This window comes from Sinocyclocheilus anshuiensis, unplaced genomic scaffold (genome assembly GCF_001515605.1).
Source record: "Sinocyclocheilus anshuiensis isolate Anshui unplaced genomic scaffold, SAMN03320099.WGS_v1.1 scaffold315, whole genome shotgun sequence".
NCBI lineage: Eukaryota > Metazoa > Chordata > Actinopteri > Cypriniformes > Cyprinidae > Sinocyclocheilus > Sinocyclocheilus anshuiensis.
Genome location: NW_015548210.1, coordinates 1,403,559 through 1,419,130, shown reverse-complemented (window position 1 = coordinate 1,419,130; position 15,572 = coordinate 1,403,559). Strand labels below are relative to the sequence as shown.

General features: G+C 39.5%; 2 protein-coding genes across 2 annotated transcripts; both read left to right on the top strand.

Annotated features, from left to right (window-relative positions):
• The first annotated feature begins 6,732 nt into the window (after positions 1 to 6,732).
• Positions 6,733 to 7,698, top strand: LOC107653708 (olfactory receptor 10G4-like). The gene has a single exon (XM_016440501.1). The coding sequence runs from the start codon at positions 6,733 to 6,735 to the stop codon at positions 7,696 to 7,698; it is 966 nt and encodes a 321-aa protein (XP_016295987.1).
• A 5,179-nt stretch (positions 7,699 to 12,877) lies between these two features.
• Positions 12,878 to 13,855, top strand: LOC107653707 (olfactory receptor 1-like). Its single transcript, XM_016440500.1, has one exon. It carries the CDS (start codon positions 12,878 to 12,880, stop codon positions 13,853 to 13,855), a length of 978 nt encoding a protein of 325 aa, XP_016295986.1.
• Positions 13,856 to 15,572: the final 1,717 nt, after the last annotated feature.

Below are 15,572 nucleotides of genomic sequence, written 5' to 3'. Positions count from 1 at the left end.
ATTTTACTGCCTAAGCGGAGCTCTGGAGAGCGGAGGCGTCAGCAGAATGACTATCTTAAATGAGAGGAAACCTAGCAACACTCGATTCTGGTAGGGGAACTCTTAAGAGTGGAGGTCTCAGCATAACGACTCTCTAAAGCGAGAGGAGACCTAGCTACACTCAACGCCAGAGGCAGTTAGTGAGGCTCAAAAAGAAAGAGCCTACGAACCCATATTTCTGCCAAAGACGGAGCTCTAAAGAGCGGAGGCCTCAGCAGGATGACCCTCTTAAACGAGAGGAAGCCTAACAACACTCAGCCCTAGTAGAGAAACTCTAAAGAGTGGAGGCCTCAGCATGACGACTCTCTAGAACCAGAGGTACACTCAGCACACTCAGCGCTAGAGACAGTTAGTGAGGCTCACAAAAAAGGGCCTACACACCAAAAGTACGGAGCTCTGAATGAGAGACCTGTCTACACTCAACGCTAGAGGCAGTTAATGAGGCTCAAAAAGAAAGAGCCTACGCATTAATACTGCCTAAGCGGAGCTATGCAGAGTGGAGGCTTCAGCAGAATGACTCTCTTAAACGAGAGGAAACCTAACAAAACTCAACCATAGTTGAGGAGCTCTTAAGAGTGGAGGTCTCAGCAAAACTACTCACTAAGACCTGTCACCTGTCTACACTCAACGCTAGAGGCAGTTAATGAGGCTCAAAAAGAAAGAGCCTACGCATGCCTAAGCGCTAAGGAATGAGAGGAGACCTAGCTGCACTCAACACTAGAGACAGTTAGTGAGGCTCGAGAGAGAGCCTACACATTAATACTGCCTAAGCGGAACTCTGCAGAGTGGAGGCTTCAGCAGAATGACTCTCTTAAACGAGAGGAAGCCTAACAACACTCAACCCTAGTTGAGGGGCTCTTAAGAGTGGAGGTCTCAGCACAACAACTCTCCAGAATGAGAGGAGACCTAGCTACACTCAACACTAGAGAAAGTTAGTGAGGCTCGAGAGAGAGCCTACACATTAATACTGCCTAAGCGGAGAGCTGCAGAGCGGGTGCGAAACAGAGCTCTAGGGAGCAAGCACTCAGCGTAACAACCCTCTAAAGCGAGGGGAGTGCAATCATCCACCCTTATGGATCAGCGTACTCAGTACAAAGACCCTCAGGTGAGGGGAGTACTCGAAAGCTCGACCTGAAGAGCGACTTATCAAGGAGGCCCACAAGAGCCTAACAACCTAACAGCCACAGAGCTCTGTTGAGAGAACACTAGGAACTGTGATCTCAGCATAGCGACCCTCAAAGGGAGGGGAGCTACCAGGCTCAAGAACAGCTGGTCAGGGAGGCTCACAGAGAGCCTCACAACCTGAAATAACTGCAAAACAAAAATACTAGGGAGCAGAGTGCTCAGCATAGCAGAAACCATGCTCAACCTAAATACATGTACCTGGGCTGAGAGGATGAGGAGGCTCAGAGGAGGTTCAAACAAGAGCCTAACAACTCAAAAAACGTGCTATTACACCAAGTCAGGAGCCTCCGTCACCAATAATGTAGATATCCCACATTATACACAGTTCCTATTCTGTAAAATAAATAGAAACAAAAAGGAATTCTGAAAGAGAAAGCACTCCTCGTCAGATTCCTTCCATGCCCCGCCTACAATCCCCGTGATCGGTCTGATTAACTGCCTCGGCAGCCGCGAGACCCGAAACGCGGGTGAGAGGCGCTCAATTCTTAAAGAGAATCAGTCATACAGGCATTCTCAACGCGATCACATCTCGCAGCGTGGCTATATCTCTCTTGAGAGCCAAACACACTCTGTTCAAACACTAAATTCTCTCAAGAATCAGGCAAGAACAGAAACCGCCGCGAATGCATCGCATTAAGCTTGTTCAACTCTCTCGAGAGGCAAACGCGCTCGTGCAAACGCTGACAAAAACTCAAGTACAGACCTCTGCTCTAGTAGTTCCGCGAATGCAAACATTGAGCGCATCCTTATCACTCGTGAGTCAAACGCATGTGCTTCCGTACACAAGGCTTGAAGACAAAGAAGAGGATGACGTTTTCCGCAGGTGCTCTTTTATACCCGCACTCGCTTTATTGTTTACGTCATAGGCTGCCGCCTGCCAATGTCAAGTTCATTGTCGTTTTTTCATTCATGCTTCAGACACCGGTCACGCTGGAGGCGTTCCCCTAGCGCCCTCTAGAGGACGCAACGTGGAGTTCCCTTTCGAAATGGAACCTACTTTTTCGAATTCGTCCTAGAGGGTTTGTCTGATTTTTACCAAAATTGGCTCAGATCATCTTCAGACCATGCTGGCAAAAAGTTATGGGATTCAAGTCACATTGTTCTCAAATAACACCCAAATGAATTTGACTGAAGTGCCTGCCAAAAAGAATGTGAGGCTGTATCTTCGAATTACTTTGTCATATTCAAACCAAACTTGGTGTGTGTTATGGCATCCATGACCTGAGACTACCTGCACAGTTTCAGCACCGCAACACCTAGTTGTCAAGAGATATGGAAAATGCATTTTTTGGCTTATAACTTCTGAATGGTTTGGCCAAAAATCACAAAACTGGTCTCTTTAGATTTGATAAGCATGCCGAGTCGAAACCTACCCAAATTTGGCCATTTTAGACGTTGGCCAGTTTGAAGTTTGCCATAAAATGCTATATATTACAAACACATTTGCATATCGTTACGAAAATCGGTATGTGTCTACAGCACCATGCCCTTATGGTACTCAAAAAGATTTGGGACAGCACCAACTTGTGACATGAAATTTCCAAAAATGCTAATAACTTTTGATTCATTTCGCCTATTGTAATAATACTGGTCTCAATATATTCCTTGGATCATGCCAAGAACATAGATACCAAGTTTGCCATAATCACCCAAACTTCCTGTCCGCCATTTTGATTTTCTTTAAAAACCTACTTTTTCGAACTCCTCCTAGACTGTTTGTATGATTTTCACCAAAATCAATTTTACCAAATTTCACCAAATTCGACTTAAATTCGAGATCATCTTCACATCATGCTGGCAAAAATTATGGATTTCGTGTTCCTTTGACATATTGGCACCAAACTTCATGTCAACTTCATTGTCACCTCACACTGACCACACCACATCAATTTGGTAACAGTGCCACCTATTAGTCAAAAGTGATAAACCATTAATATGAAGCCATTAACCATTAATAATGTAATTTCAAAAAATGCTAATAGCTTCTAAATAGTTTTCCCTATTGTCATGTGACTGCGCATTATCGCATGTCGCACCCAGTGGCAGTCGAACAGAACTTTCTAATTGGTTGTGAAACAACCTGCTTATTCACCATGATACAATGAACAATTCGAATGAATATAATGTATGAATATATACACAAACCAAAATAAATAACCTCCAATACATCTAAAACAAAAACAAAATAGGTTTTCCAGGACTAATCAATGTAAATAATGATTTAATAATTTTTAAATAATTATTTCTGCCATAATTATTCATAGCAGGCATTTTACATATATAGTTTTTACAGAATAACGTTAAAGTGGAAAAATACTGGTAATTCTCACCTTATGCTTGTCAAGGTTCTGGTCTGTCTGTGTGTGTTTTGCTCCCCGTGACCCAGTTTCTCCACGTGTTTATTGTGTTCATTTGAGTATGATTTCATTCACCTGTGTTACCCTGATTGCCCTGTGTTTATTAGCCCCAGTCTGTGTAGTCTTCCTTTGTCGGTTCTACTCGTTACGTTGATGTGTTTCCTGCTGTCCCCAGTATTGATGTACCCAGTGTTCCGTGGATTAAAAGCCTGTTTTCATTTACTCGTGCCTCCAGCGTGCTTCCTAAGTAGCAAAGTGTGACAGAAGAACCGACCCAAAAACAGTAACCTCTGTGTGTCTACCCTCCGTTTTTGTTTCCGTGTTTTTTCCCTCAGTCTTTTGTTTCCGTTGTGTTCTATGGATCCCCTCCTTCACCCCGAATTCCTCCTCCTCCTGCTGGAGCAGGGGGAGCGCTCGCTCGAGGACCATACCAGACTGTTTCTGGCCCTCGCCGAACTTACCAGCTACCCGGACGACACGCTCAGTGCGTTCTATGACACAAGCCTGAACACCGCGTGCAGAGCGCCGTCGTCCGAAGATGGTCCTCGAGCGGAATTCGCCGCCTTCGTGGAGTGGACTCTGGCGAGAAATGGATCCCCGTCCCTGTTCTCGCCAGTTCCACTCCCGACCCAGTGCCCAGCCCACCATCTCCCCGATGCGCGGAGCGCATGCCCGAGCCCACCGTTGACGAAGAGCCGGAGCCCGCCGCGACCGACGAGCCATCGCCGCAGAGAGCAACAGAGCTGAGGATCGCCGTGGAGCCAGAGCTGCTGACGACGTCAGTCAAGGTGTGTGAGCCGGCAACAATGCCCGCCACGAGGTAGAGAGCTGCGGACGGTGTGAGCGCGGAGAGGAGCTCCGCACCCTGCACCGTGGCTGAGGGTGAGCTGAGTATGGTGCGGCATATGTGCCAAAACGAAGAGGAGAGGGCTCCAGCCCCCAAATCCAGTTCAGAGCGCCCTCCAGTGCCTGCTCCTAGAAAGTGCCCTCCAGTGCCCGCTCCTCCAGAGCGCAATCCTGTTCCCAGGTTCAGCCTAGAGGGGGCTCCTGATCCAGAGTTTAGCCCCGAATGCCCAGAGGCTAATGAATGCCTGCCCTCCCACCCGCTCCTGCCTCCTCCTCCGCTGTCGTCTGGCAGCCCCTCTGCTCGCTCTCAGCCCACCATCTATGTGGTGCGAGCGCTGCGGGACTGCCATCCTCCAGCGTCGCTATGTCTGGAGTTTCCCTTGACTCCGCCTCCAGCCTCTAAGCCCCGGACTCCGCCTCGGCCTATTGACCCATCGGCTCCATCATGGCTCCTAGCTCCCTCCCGCCGGGCTCCCTCGTCCCTCCGGCTCCGCCTTGGTCTGGCGTCGACCATCCTGCGCCTCGGGTCTCTACTCCTCTGGTTTCGCCTCGTCCCTCCGGCTCCGTCAGGCTCCTTCATCCTCTTGGCTCCTCCTCAGTCCTCGGTCGCTCCGGCTCCACCGTGGCCTCCTGGATCCACATCTTCGCGTCGGTCGCCAGCGCCATCTGCTCCGCCTAGGACCTCCGGATCCTCCCCGTTGCCCTGGCTCATCTGCTCTCCATCTCCACCTCGGGCGCCTCCACCACCTGCTCCGCCGCCGTTGGTCGGCCCCCTGGAGTCGGTGGCCATTCCTCCTCCATGGCTCCTCCCTCTGTCAGCTCCACCGTGGGTAGACATTATGGCTGTGGCCTGGGTCCAGCTGGGCTCCTCCTGCTCCAAGCCCCTCCTGTCTCCTCCCTGGCTCCTCCCTCCATCGTCTCCTCCCAGGACTCTGTCTGCCGGCCCCCTCCCGGACATCCGTCTTCCTCCTGAGCCTCCTCCTTAGTTCCCACCCATCACCCCCCCCCCTCTGTTGTTCTACGGTGCGAGGGCGCACCTTCCAGGAGGGGGGCGATATGTCAGGATTCTGGACTGTCTGTGTGTGTTTTGCTCCCCGTGACCCAGTTTCTCCTCGTGATTATTGTGTTAATTTGAGTATGATTCCATGCACCTGTGTTCCCCTGATTCCCCTGTGTTTATTAGCCTCAGTCTGTGTAGTCTTCCTTTGTCGGTTCTACTCGTTACGTTGATGTGTTTCCTGCTGTCCCCAGTATTGATGTACCCAGTGTACCGTGGATTAAAAGCTTGTTTTCTTTTACTCGTGCCTCCAGCGTGCTTCCTAAGTAGCAAAGTGTGACAATGCTCAGGGTTTTGATTATAATACATCACATTCAATCAGACGGTCACATACGGTGTAGTCACAGAAGTCATTTCAAAACATCCGAAGCTCAAATCAAACCCGAAATTTCTACATACGCATATTGTCGAAACTCCACAAAGCTCCCATACTACTCTTCAATTAAATTAACGACTTTGGGTCTGTCTCTTGTCATTTGTCGGAGATAGTGGAACGGCGGCTATAGTTATAATTAGAAGGCATCTATTACTAAGTAATGTAGACCTAAAATGATTTGTATGTCTGTAAAGTACTGTTTTTAGATGCTGTCTTAAAAATAAGCACTTCGGTGTCTACGCAAACGTACAAAAATATCCTATATGTGCTAGAACCACATTTTACAAACAGGCTACTGATGATTAATAATGACATCAAGTTGTAATTGCTGTAATTCTCAAACTGTTTGTATTTGCAAAATAAATAGGATTTGTTTTATAGACGTTCTATGGCATTCTCAACCAACATAGTTTCACGCTGCTAGGTAACCACGAGGTACAAGCAGTCATGCAATAAAATATAAAAGGCAGAACATCAGTCATGCATCTGTTTATCTTAATGAAAGGGAACATCTCAGAATCTCTTGTATGCTATTTTAAATATTCATTGTTTAGAAATTCTAGCATTTCCATAGATTTAAGGAGGAAAACCAGAAGAATAAGTTTAGAAAATGTTTTACGTATTATTTATATTTATTTTTTACAATGACTGAAACGCTTTTTGTATTCCTTTTGAAACTATACTTCAATTTTCAGAGTTTTCATCACCTTGCCGTTACAGAAACTGTCTGCATCTTTCTTCCATCTTCCTTCACAGGAGCTTTTTTTCTGTGTATATACGAGTACATCAAGGCTATGATTGATTTTGACTTGTTACCTGTATATAGTGTATTTTAATGTACTTGCGTCTGTTTGTTTAGCAGTGGACTGAAAATGGCAGCTGAAAATTATACTGTGAAAAATGTAGACGGCTTTATAATCACTGGATTTGATCACCTGCAGAACCAAAAGCTCCTCGGATTCCTCATCTTAATAACCTACATGCTCATATTGCTTGGGAACAGCATCAATCTGTGTATCATCTCGACTAACAGACATTTACACAAACCGATGTACATATTAATCTGTAATCTAGCTGTTGTTGACATAATGTTCTCCTCTACCTGCTGCACAACCATGATCTCAGTGCTGCTGGCTGAGATTAAAACGGTTTCATACTACTCTTGCATCTCAAGGATGTTCTTCTATCATCTTGGTGATTTCACAGTATGCATGGCTCTGACATTAATGGCAATTGACCGACTTATTGCAATCAGGCTTCCATTGAGATACCACAGCATTGTAACAAATTCACGAACATTTCTGTTCATTTTTCTGACTTGGCTCATTACTATCACTTTAATGGGTGTTTTGACATCAGTGGTAGACAATGTTCCATACTGTCAGCCTGTCATCAGATATGTGTTCTGTGATTATCCTTCTATGATCAGAGCTGCTTGTGTTAATCCTGAACCCTATTTTTTCTTGCCTGCAATGATTAATCTGTGGTGGTTCTGTGGGCAGTTTCCCTTTATTATGTGCACATATGCTGTCCTGGCCTACAGTGTGACCAAACTGTCCAACAATGCAAGCAAAAGGCAAATGATCAACACTTGCTTGAGTCACCTTATTGTCTTGTTTAGTTATTATGCACCAAAAATGGTTCATGCATTATTAACTCGAATAGGAGTTGTTCTAACTTTAACAGAGAGAAATGCAATATTGATTGTCGCTTCTCTAATTCCTCCGTTAGTAAACCCCACAGTTTATTGCACCAGAACTAAAGAGATCAAGAAACGATTAGCAGATGTATTTTTGCGCATAAAAGTTGCACCAAATAAGTTAAAGGTTTTATCATAATAGTTTATTTAGTTAATTCTCATAGCTGATTGTGATGATGCTGTTGTTGCATTTATTAATGTCTTTTGTGACACTCTTGCTCATGTTAGAAATTAAGCTAATGCATAGATGTGTTAATATTTTGTGGTGTAAATGGACAGTATTTATTAATAATGTTAATGTACAACAGACAGTCTAGAGCTCTCTGTAACTGTCACAGAATAAAACTGTCAAACATGTTCAAAAAATATATAATATAAAATATTATATTTTTTCTTTGTAACTACATACATACTTTGCCAGATTTGTTGTGTCATGTATGATACAATAAATATTAGTTTGTTTGTACAAATATCTAAAGATAGAGAGTACATACAATAATGTAAGGGATATATAAAAAATCTAATAAAAATACATTTGAAATGCTTTAATAATTTCATTATACTGCAAAATAGCCTACATGTGGGCCGTTCACACAGAACATGTTTTTTTATTATTTGCAGTGCTTCATGGAAATGGACAGGCACTAAAGAGTTCTTCTGGTGCAATTTGCTTATTTAAATTTTTTGACTGGAGGTTTTTGGCAGAATCATGGGTAATGGTACTTTTTCGACAAAAATTCATTGTTAAACTTATAACATTTAAAATAATAAAGATTGATGACTTCAGCAAAATCATATACATAAATACATTTTTATTTCCAGAACCCCATTGTTGCACACTGTACAGATTTTGAAACTACTGCTGTCCACAGCCTAACATGATGCCTTCAGATGCAGGGATGTACTCACCCAACCGGTCCCCACAGCAACCGAGGTTAGCATTTAATCAATTTTTTCTTTGCTCATTTCTTTTTTTTTTTTTTTTTTGCTTGTTTGTTTGTTTGTAAGAAGCCGTTTCACTTGGCTATACATACAATAGGGCAGAAAAGATGATCACTGTATTATTAAACAATAAATTAACTATTTTCCTTCAGTCATTTCCCAACAGAGACATTAATGACAATCTATTATTCACTTAGATCATCAGTGTATTAAACCCTTGACACCATTGGGCACCTGAGCAAGCAATGTCATCCAAAAGGGATTTAAAGACTCCTTCTGATAATATTATATTCATAATACGTATTACTTATAACACTTATTACAAATGCAGTTTTTATTAAAAAAAAAAATCTCCACATACAAATACTATTTATCCATCCACATATCTTTCCACCTATCTATCTACCACTTAGTGCAGTCTCCATATAAGGTACCATTTGAAAACTCATTTCTATATATTGCAATACTGTGGCCCAGTTTGGCCTAAAAACCTTGTTACAAATGGGCATGTCATGGTAAGGCCAAAAGCTAGCAAATCACTAAAACATAAGCAAAGGCTGATGTATTTGAATATATTTCTAAATGCCTGATTAGGTTTATGAAAACTGCAGCTTATAGTTTTACATTATTTACACCATCTACATGTTATTTTCTTACTTAACGGGCATTGATGTTTGTATTTTGACAGAAAGGGTGCTCATTAAGAAACTCATTAGAGGTTTGATGTCATGTTTTTCACGTAACCATGTGCAATAATCCCGGTCACTGTTTGTCTGAAAAGTGTCAACATATTTGCTACATGGCCTTAATTTGCTCTCTGGAGACATTAGACACCCTGAAGATTGTTTAGATGGGAAACCAAACCTCAGAGAATTACCACTGAGTGATGTAGTAAATAAGTGACAACACCGATTTATGTAGATAATGACACTCAAACCAAGTAGTCTTTGTGATGTCTGTGACCTTTAACCTTCTTCATTAATTATTAAGATCAAAATAAAAACAAAGGTCAAAATATAAATATGGCTTAAGACTGGATTTAAAATGTAATTTAACACTGAAGTAGAGATATGGTACAAAGAACAAAACTTTTTTTGGTGAAATTAAAATAGTTTTTGCGCCACCCAGTGGACAATTCTGATGAAAACTTCAGTCAAACAGTAATTATGATATGATTTAAAGTTGTGCAAAAACGTATACATAGTCATGTTTTTTAAATGCAATCAGACTCTTTTTTTATACAAAAATAAGTATTTTCACATTAAAAGTAGATGGCAATTTACAGTGTTAGGCTCTAAAAACTATAAAATCCCCCCAAAAAATAATAATAAAAGACTTAAATATATGTACATGTATAACATTTCATTCACTTAGGGATTTAATTTTCTTCTTAATAAACAACAACATTCTTATTATTCTTATTATTATTATTATTATTACGGGTTCAATTTAAATTCAATGGCTAATTCACTCAAAAAAGGAAAATACTATGATCAATGAGCCTCTACAAGCCAATCTATATATATTTTTGCCATGGGTCAGGACATTTTTAATACTAAAAAAACAAACAATAACAACACGCATACACCTCTATTTACACCAGGGGCCTCATTTATCAACAGTGCGTAGAAAAGGTTCTATGTTTTGTCCTTATATTTACACACATTCCTACATATAAGTACAAGTTGGTAGATCACACACTTTGTGTGAAACTGTGCTTACGCACTCATTACATACACATCTGTGTGTACGCACTGTTGATAAATGAGGGCTCAGAAGTTGCAGGTCTGTTCCTTAGACTTATAACAAAGCTTATCTGCCAAAAAAACGCAATATAATGTCCATTTAGTACTAGAGTATCAGTCAGAACCATGAAATGTAAATACTAAACTTTTTAGCATTAACGATAAACAGCTGATAAGAAGGAAATCTTTCAGAGGCAGACAAATACATTAAAATAACACTTATGTCTGAAAAATAGGCTGCAGATGCTGCTGTATTTGGCATATAGCAGAGCAAAACTACAAGCACTGATGCTGTAGAAATACCATCAATTTGCTAAGTTATCTCAAGTGAATATATTAGGGGTGTTAATAAACAGGACACAAACAATGTTTTGTTTTCCCAACAGAGCCAATAATCTATTATTCGGTTATATCATCAGTGTATTAGTGGCTTGGCACCACTGAGCATTTGAGGCTGAAGGGGGATTATAATTCAATAAATATACTATATGCTTTGGACTACTAATTTAATTTTAACAGAATTTACAGGGTAAATATTGTAACTAGATATCATATACTGTCCCAGTAGATTGATCACAGTACATTAAGTCAATTGCTTTGTATCATGTTTAAATATGTAAATTAGGCATTGTCTAATTAAATATGCAGTCATTTACATACATTTCCAGAACAGAACTCTGAACAATAGACAAAGCCAGGTTCATAATTTTCATTTTTGTTGACATATTAGAGTTAAAGGGTTTTACAGAGTGAATATTGTATCTCTTTTCATCACTCCATAAATCAGAAAGATGTTTTTTTTGGAATAAAATGTTATCTAAATCAGGTGAATGATATGAACAAATCCTTCTCTAAAAGACCTTCAGAATATATGCTGTATATATAAAACTGTAAAGTTTGGTGTATGTAAGGAAAGAAAAAAATTCATTTTAAGAAAACAGACAATAACTATATGCATTGTATTTGAAATCTACAGATGCAAATAAATCACTAGTCTGAAAGAATACATATTATGGAAGCAAAATAGCTTTAAATCTCAAAATTGACCAGTGACTTGCCTATAGTCTCTTATATGACAAACTACCCCATGATGTATGAGCTGATATTTGGGCCCATTTTAGTTTTACTATTTACAAAATATAGTACTATTACAAGCTTGGCATGCATAAATGTTAGTGGAGACAGCAGGTTATAGTCTAAAATAATTCACTATTATTTGAATATTTGATACAGTTTGATGTTTGTGTGTTTTTGAGAAAAGGGGAGATCACTGAGGGAGACATTAGAGATCTCAGGTCAAGGGTTTCCATGTAACGTCCCATAAACATTGTCAATGTTGTTTGTCAGAAGAGTGTCAACATATTTGCTACATGCCCTTAATTTGCTTTCTAGAGACACTAGACAGACCCTGAAGAGTATGGACTGATGGGAAAACAAACTTGAGAGAATTTACACTGAGGAATCCAGTAGATGAGTGACAATGTAGATACTGACACTCAAAAACAATGAAAACCCCATGAGATCTGATGACAGTCAGGAAAAGTTTGATGACACAAACTTTAAGAGAGAAGATAATTACTTATATACTTCCTATCATAATATATTTCATAAGTAGCTTTATAAAACCTGTGTTAAAGTAATGACATTTCAGTTGGTTTAGTGTCTACTGATAATTCAATAACCTCAGCACTGTTTAAACCAGTGATGGGCAAACTTGGCCCTTCCAGGCCACTTTCCTGCAGAGATTTGATCCAACCCTGATAAAACTCACCTGCCTGTAGCCTTCTAGTAGTCTTGAAGACAATGATTAGCTGGTTCAGGTGTGTTTGATTAGGGTTGGAGCTAAACTCTGAAGGAAAGTGGCCTGAAAGGGCCAAGTTTGCCCACCCCTGGTTTAAACAAACGGCGAAGCTACGGTGATTAAAATAATAAAAAATAAATACAAATAACTATTTCCGGCTAGCCTATATACGTAGCCTATATAGTCCTGATGGCTGAGACAACAAGTGAAAATTATTCTTTTTTTATTTCTGTAATTGTGCTGATAAAAAATATTTTTTAGTATTTGGCATGTCATTGTCATGCTTCAATGGCAGCAGAGCTTGAAGTGGTATGAGGTCTGATTTGAGGCCTTTTTTTCCACCTTGTTTGATTAAGGGCAAGTTCATGAGCTATGACTGACATTCAGTCCCTAAAGCCACCCTGACCCTGTCATCATCTGGAAAAAAAAGTCCCAACCACACTGTACGTAACAGCAAACACTATATAAGTGATACACAATAATGTATTTGTCTTAATTTAGAGCACAGAGTCAACATAACAGGTGCATATTCACTGTCTTAATGTTGAATGTCTTGCTGTTTATTGATAATGAATTTATTGACATACTGTACATTTTCTTTTATTATTTTCTTTTATTCCATTTTACTTTCTTTAAAGATTCTTTAAGGCTTTCTTTGGAATACCAAATTTGTGCAATGAATTTTAAATTGACATTTAATAATATTTAATATTATAGGTAACATTTTAAATTGTACTATTTAAATATCTTTAACATTTTGTTCAGACTATATAAAAATTATATGGCAATATTAATCACTTGTGTCCTATAATCTCTGCAGATCTGGCGACATGTTACCGAAGAACTGGACTACTATCACTGAGTTTATCATTGTGGGCTTCCCTGGACTTCATCCAGACTACTATGGCCTTGTCTCTGCCATTTTCTTTATCGTTTACACGACCACAGTGGCAGGTAACACGGTTTTCCTGGTGCTGTTTATCACTTCGGAGAGCCTCAGGAAGCCCATGTACATCATCCTAGCGAGCCTGGCAATGTCTGATATGTGTTTCTCCACTGTTGCCTTGCCTAAAATCATAGCCAGGTACTGGTTTAATGCGGGAGCAGCCCCTTTCCATGCTTGCTTCTTTCAAATGGAGCTAATTCACTATTTTGGGACGCTAAACTCGCTGATAATGATGATCATGGCCCTCGATCGCTATGTGGCTATTTGTTATTCTCTGCGATATCAGACTGTTATGACTAACCGCATCACGTACATCCTAAACGCAACGGCTTGGGTAACTGCCTTCATTGCTCCCACAATAGCCACCCTACACACTCAACAGCTTCCTTACTGCGGCCCTAAACTGATCATCCAATGCTACTGTGACCACATCTCTATTACCAGCCTATCCTGTGCTGAAAACAGCAAGCAGGTATTGGTGGCCCTGTGCGTGGCCCTACTTGTGCTCCTTCTCCCTCTGGCCTTCATCATTTACTCTTACTGTCACATCATAGCGTCTGTGATGAGGCTGTCGAGCTCTCAGAGTCGCTGGAAAAGTTTCGCCACCTGCAGCACGCAGCTCTCCATCATCGCTCTGTTTTACTTGCCTCGCTGTGCCGTGTATATAGCCAGTTTCCTGCAAATCCAAATCAGTAGAGATTTCAGGATACTTCTCATATTGCTTTACAGCCTCGTTCCACCACTGATAAACCCCTTCATCTACTGTTTACGTACTCAGGAGATCAGAATGATTGTGAGCCGGTGGGCGAGCAGGCAAAAGGCCTTTAGAGAGATGTCTAGAATTAATGTGATCACTTTGTAAAATATTATGTTCTGTAGAGTTTTAATAGAAACAAACATACAATGATTTCCTCTATGTGAAGCAACTGAATAAATTCTTGTGATTTGTAACTGTTTTTTTATGTTTTGTTTAAATATGTATTGTGAAGTATTCCAGTGAAATATGGTGGTTCCGATGCAAGAAAAAACAACCAAAAAATCAGTTTTGTTATGAACAACAGAATTTATCAAATTTGCTCTCTTTGGATGTACGGTAAAACAGACATGTTAACAGAAAAGATGTTATTGATAAAGTTATCTATTTGTCTTTACACACTCAAAAAAATATTTAGGCCCAAATTAGGATTTATGTATTTGAAGTGCATATAAATACAGTGCTGTATGTCCACCCATTTGGATTTTAGACTTAATGTGGTGTATATTTTTCAGTCATACATAAATGAAACAGCCAGGTAAGAATCAGGTAAGATTTCTGCACTCTAAAAAATAATGTATTAATAATTATTTGAATGTATTTTATTTTATTTAAACTATATTATTTTCAAAATGCATTTATTGCACAAATTGCTTGTGAAAAGAACTGAATTTAATCAATTAAAATATATGAACATGGTTAAAATATGGTTAGCTTTGAAATATATTAGATTTAAAACACAGTCATATGCATTATATTAAGTTTATTAGTTTAAGTTAAAACTGTCTAATCCATATGGATGGACATTTTATGTGCCATTCAAATAGATAAATCTTAAATTTAGGCCAAAATATTTTTTGAGTGCAGAAGTGCCATAATATATTGCATTTACAATGAAAACAGCTGTCTGTGGATATTTGTTTGTGCATTAAATTAAAGATAATTAAACTAAATTAATAAACTTTTGTCATTTTCATGATTGTCCTTTTTAACGGGGAGGACAGGTCAGACAGTGTAAATCTTTTGCCTTAGTTTAGTAAATCACTGCATAGCCCTATGTCAGGGATTCCGAAAAAAATTAAAGATAAAATATAAAAAATATTTGCTGAAAGTACCCCGAGAATTTCAATTAATTAAACAATGCATTACTGGTCAAAAGATATGCAGTTAAACAAAGTAAATATTTAATATGTATATTTAAATATATGGTAAAACTTATGGGTAGTATAGGGACCAATTCTCACTAGTAACTAGTTGCGTATTAGTGCTTATTAATAACATATTGGCTATTTATTAGTACTTATAAGGCACATATTCTGCATGACCATATTCTACATCCCTAATCCTTCCCAATACCTAAACTTAACAACTCCCTTACTAATTATTAATTAGCAGCAAATTAGTAGTTTATTGAGGCAAAAGTGTTAGTTAATGGTTTGTTAATAGCGAGAATTGGACCTTAATATAAAGTGTGATTAAATTTATTTATTTTTTTTAAATTTCAAGTAGTAGGCTTTTCTGCCATGGAAGAAGTAATAAACAGATGCCACGAATCAGTTGTCATGAATCTGCATTCATTTTTTTTTTTTGCACCACCTGCTAGTGACCTTTACTAATGCTGATGAAATTAGTAAAAAAAAATATTTGTAATAAATAAATACAATTTTATATACTATATATATATATATATATATATATATATATATATAATTTAAAAGAATTATACATTTTAGGGAAAAGCTAATCCCGTCTGTGTGAATGTGTGTAATGCAAACAAGCACATAAGGCACTCAACCAGTAAACCCAAAGGTCAGCCCAGTTTCAT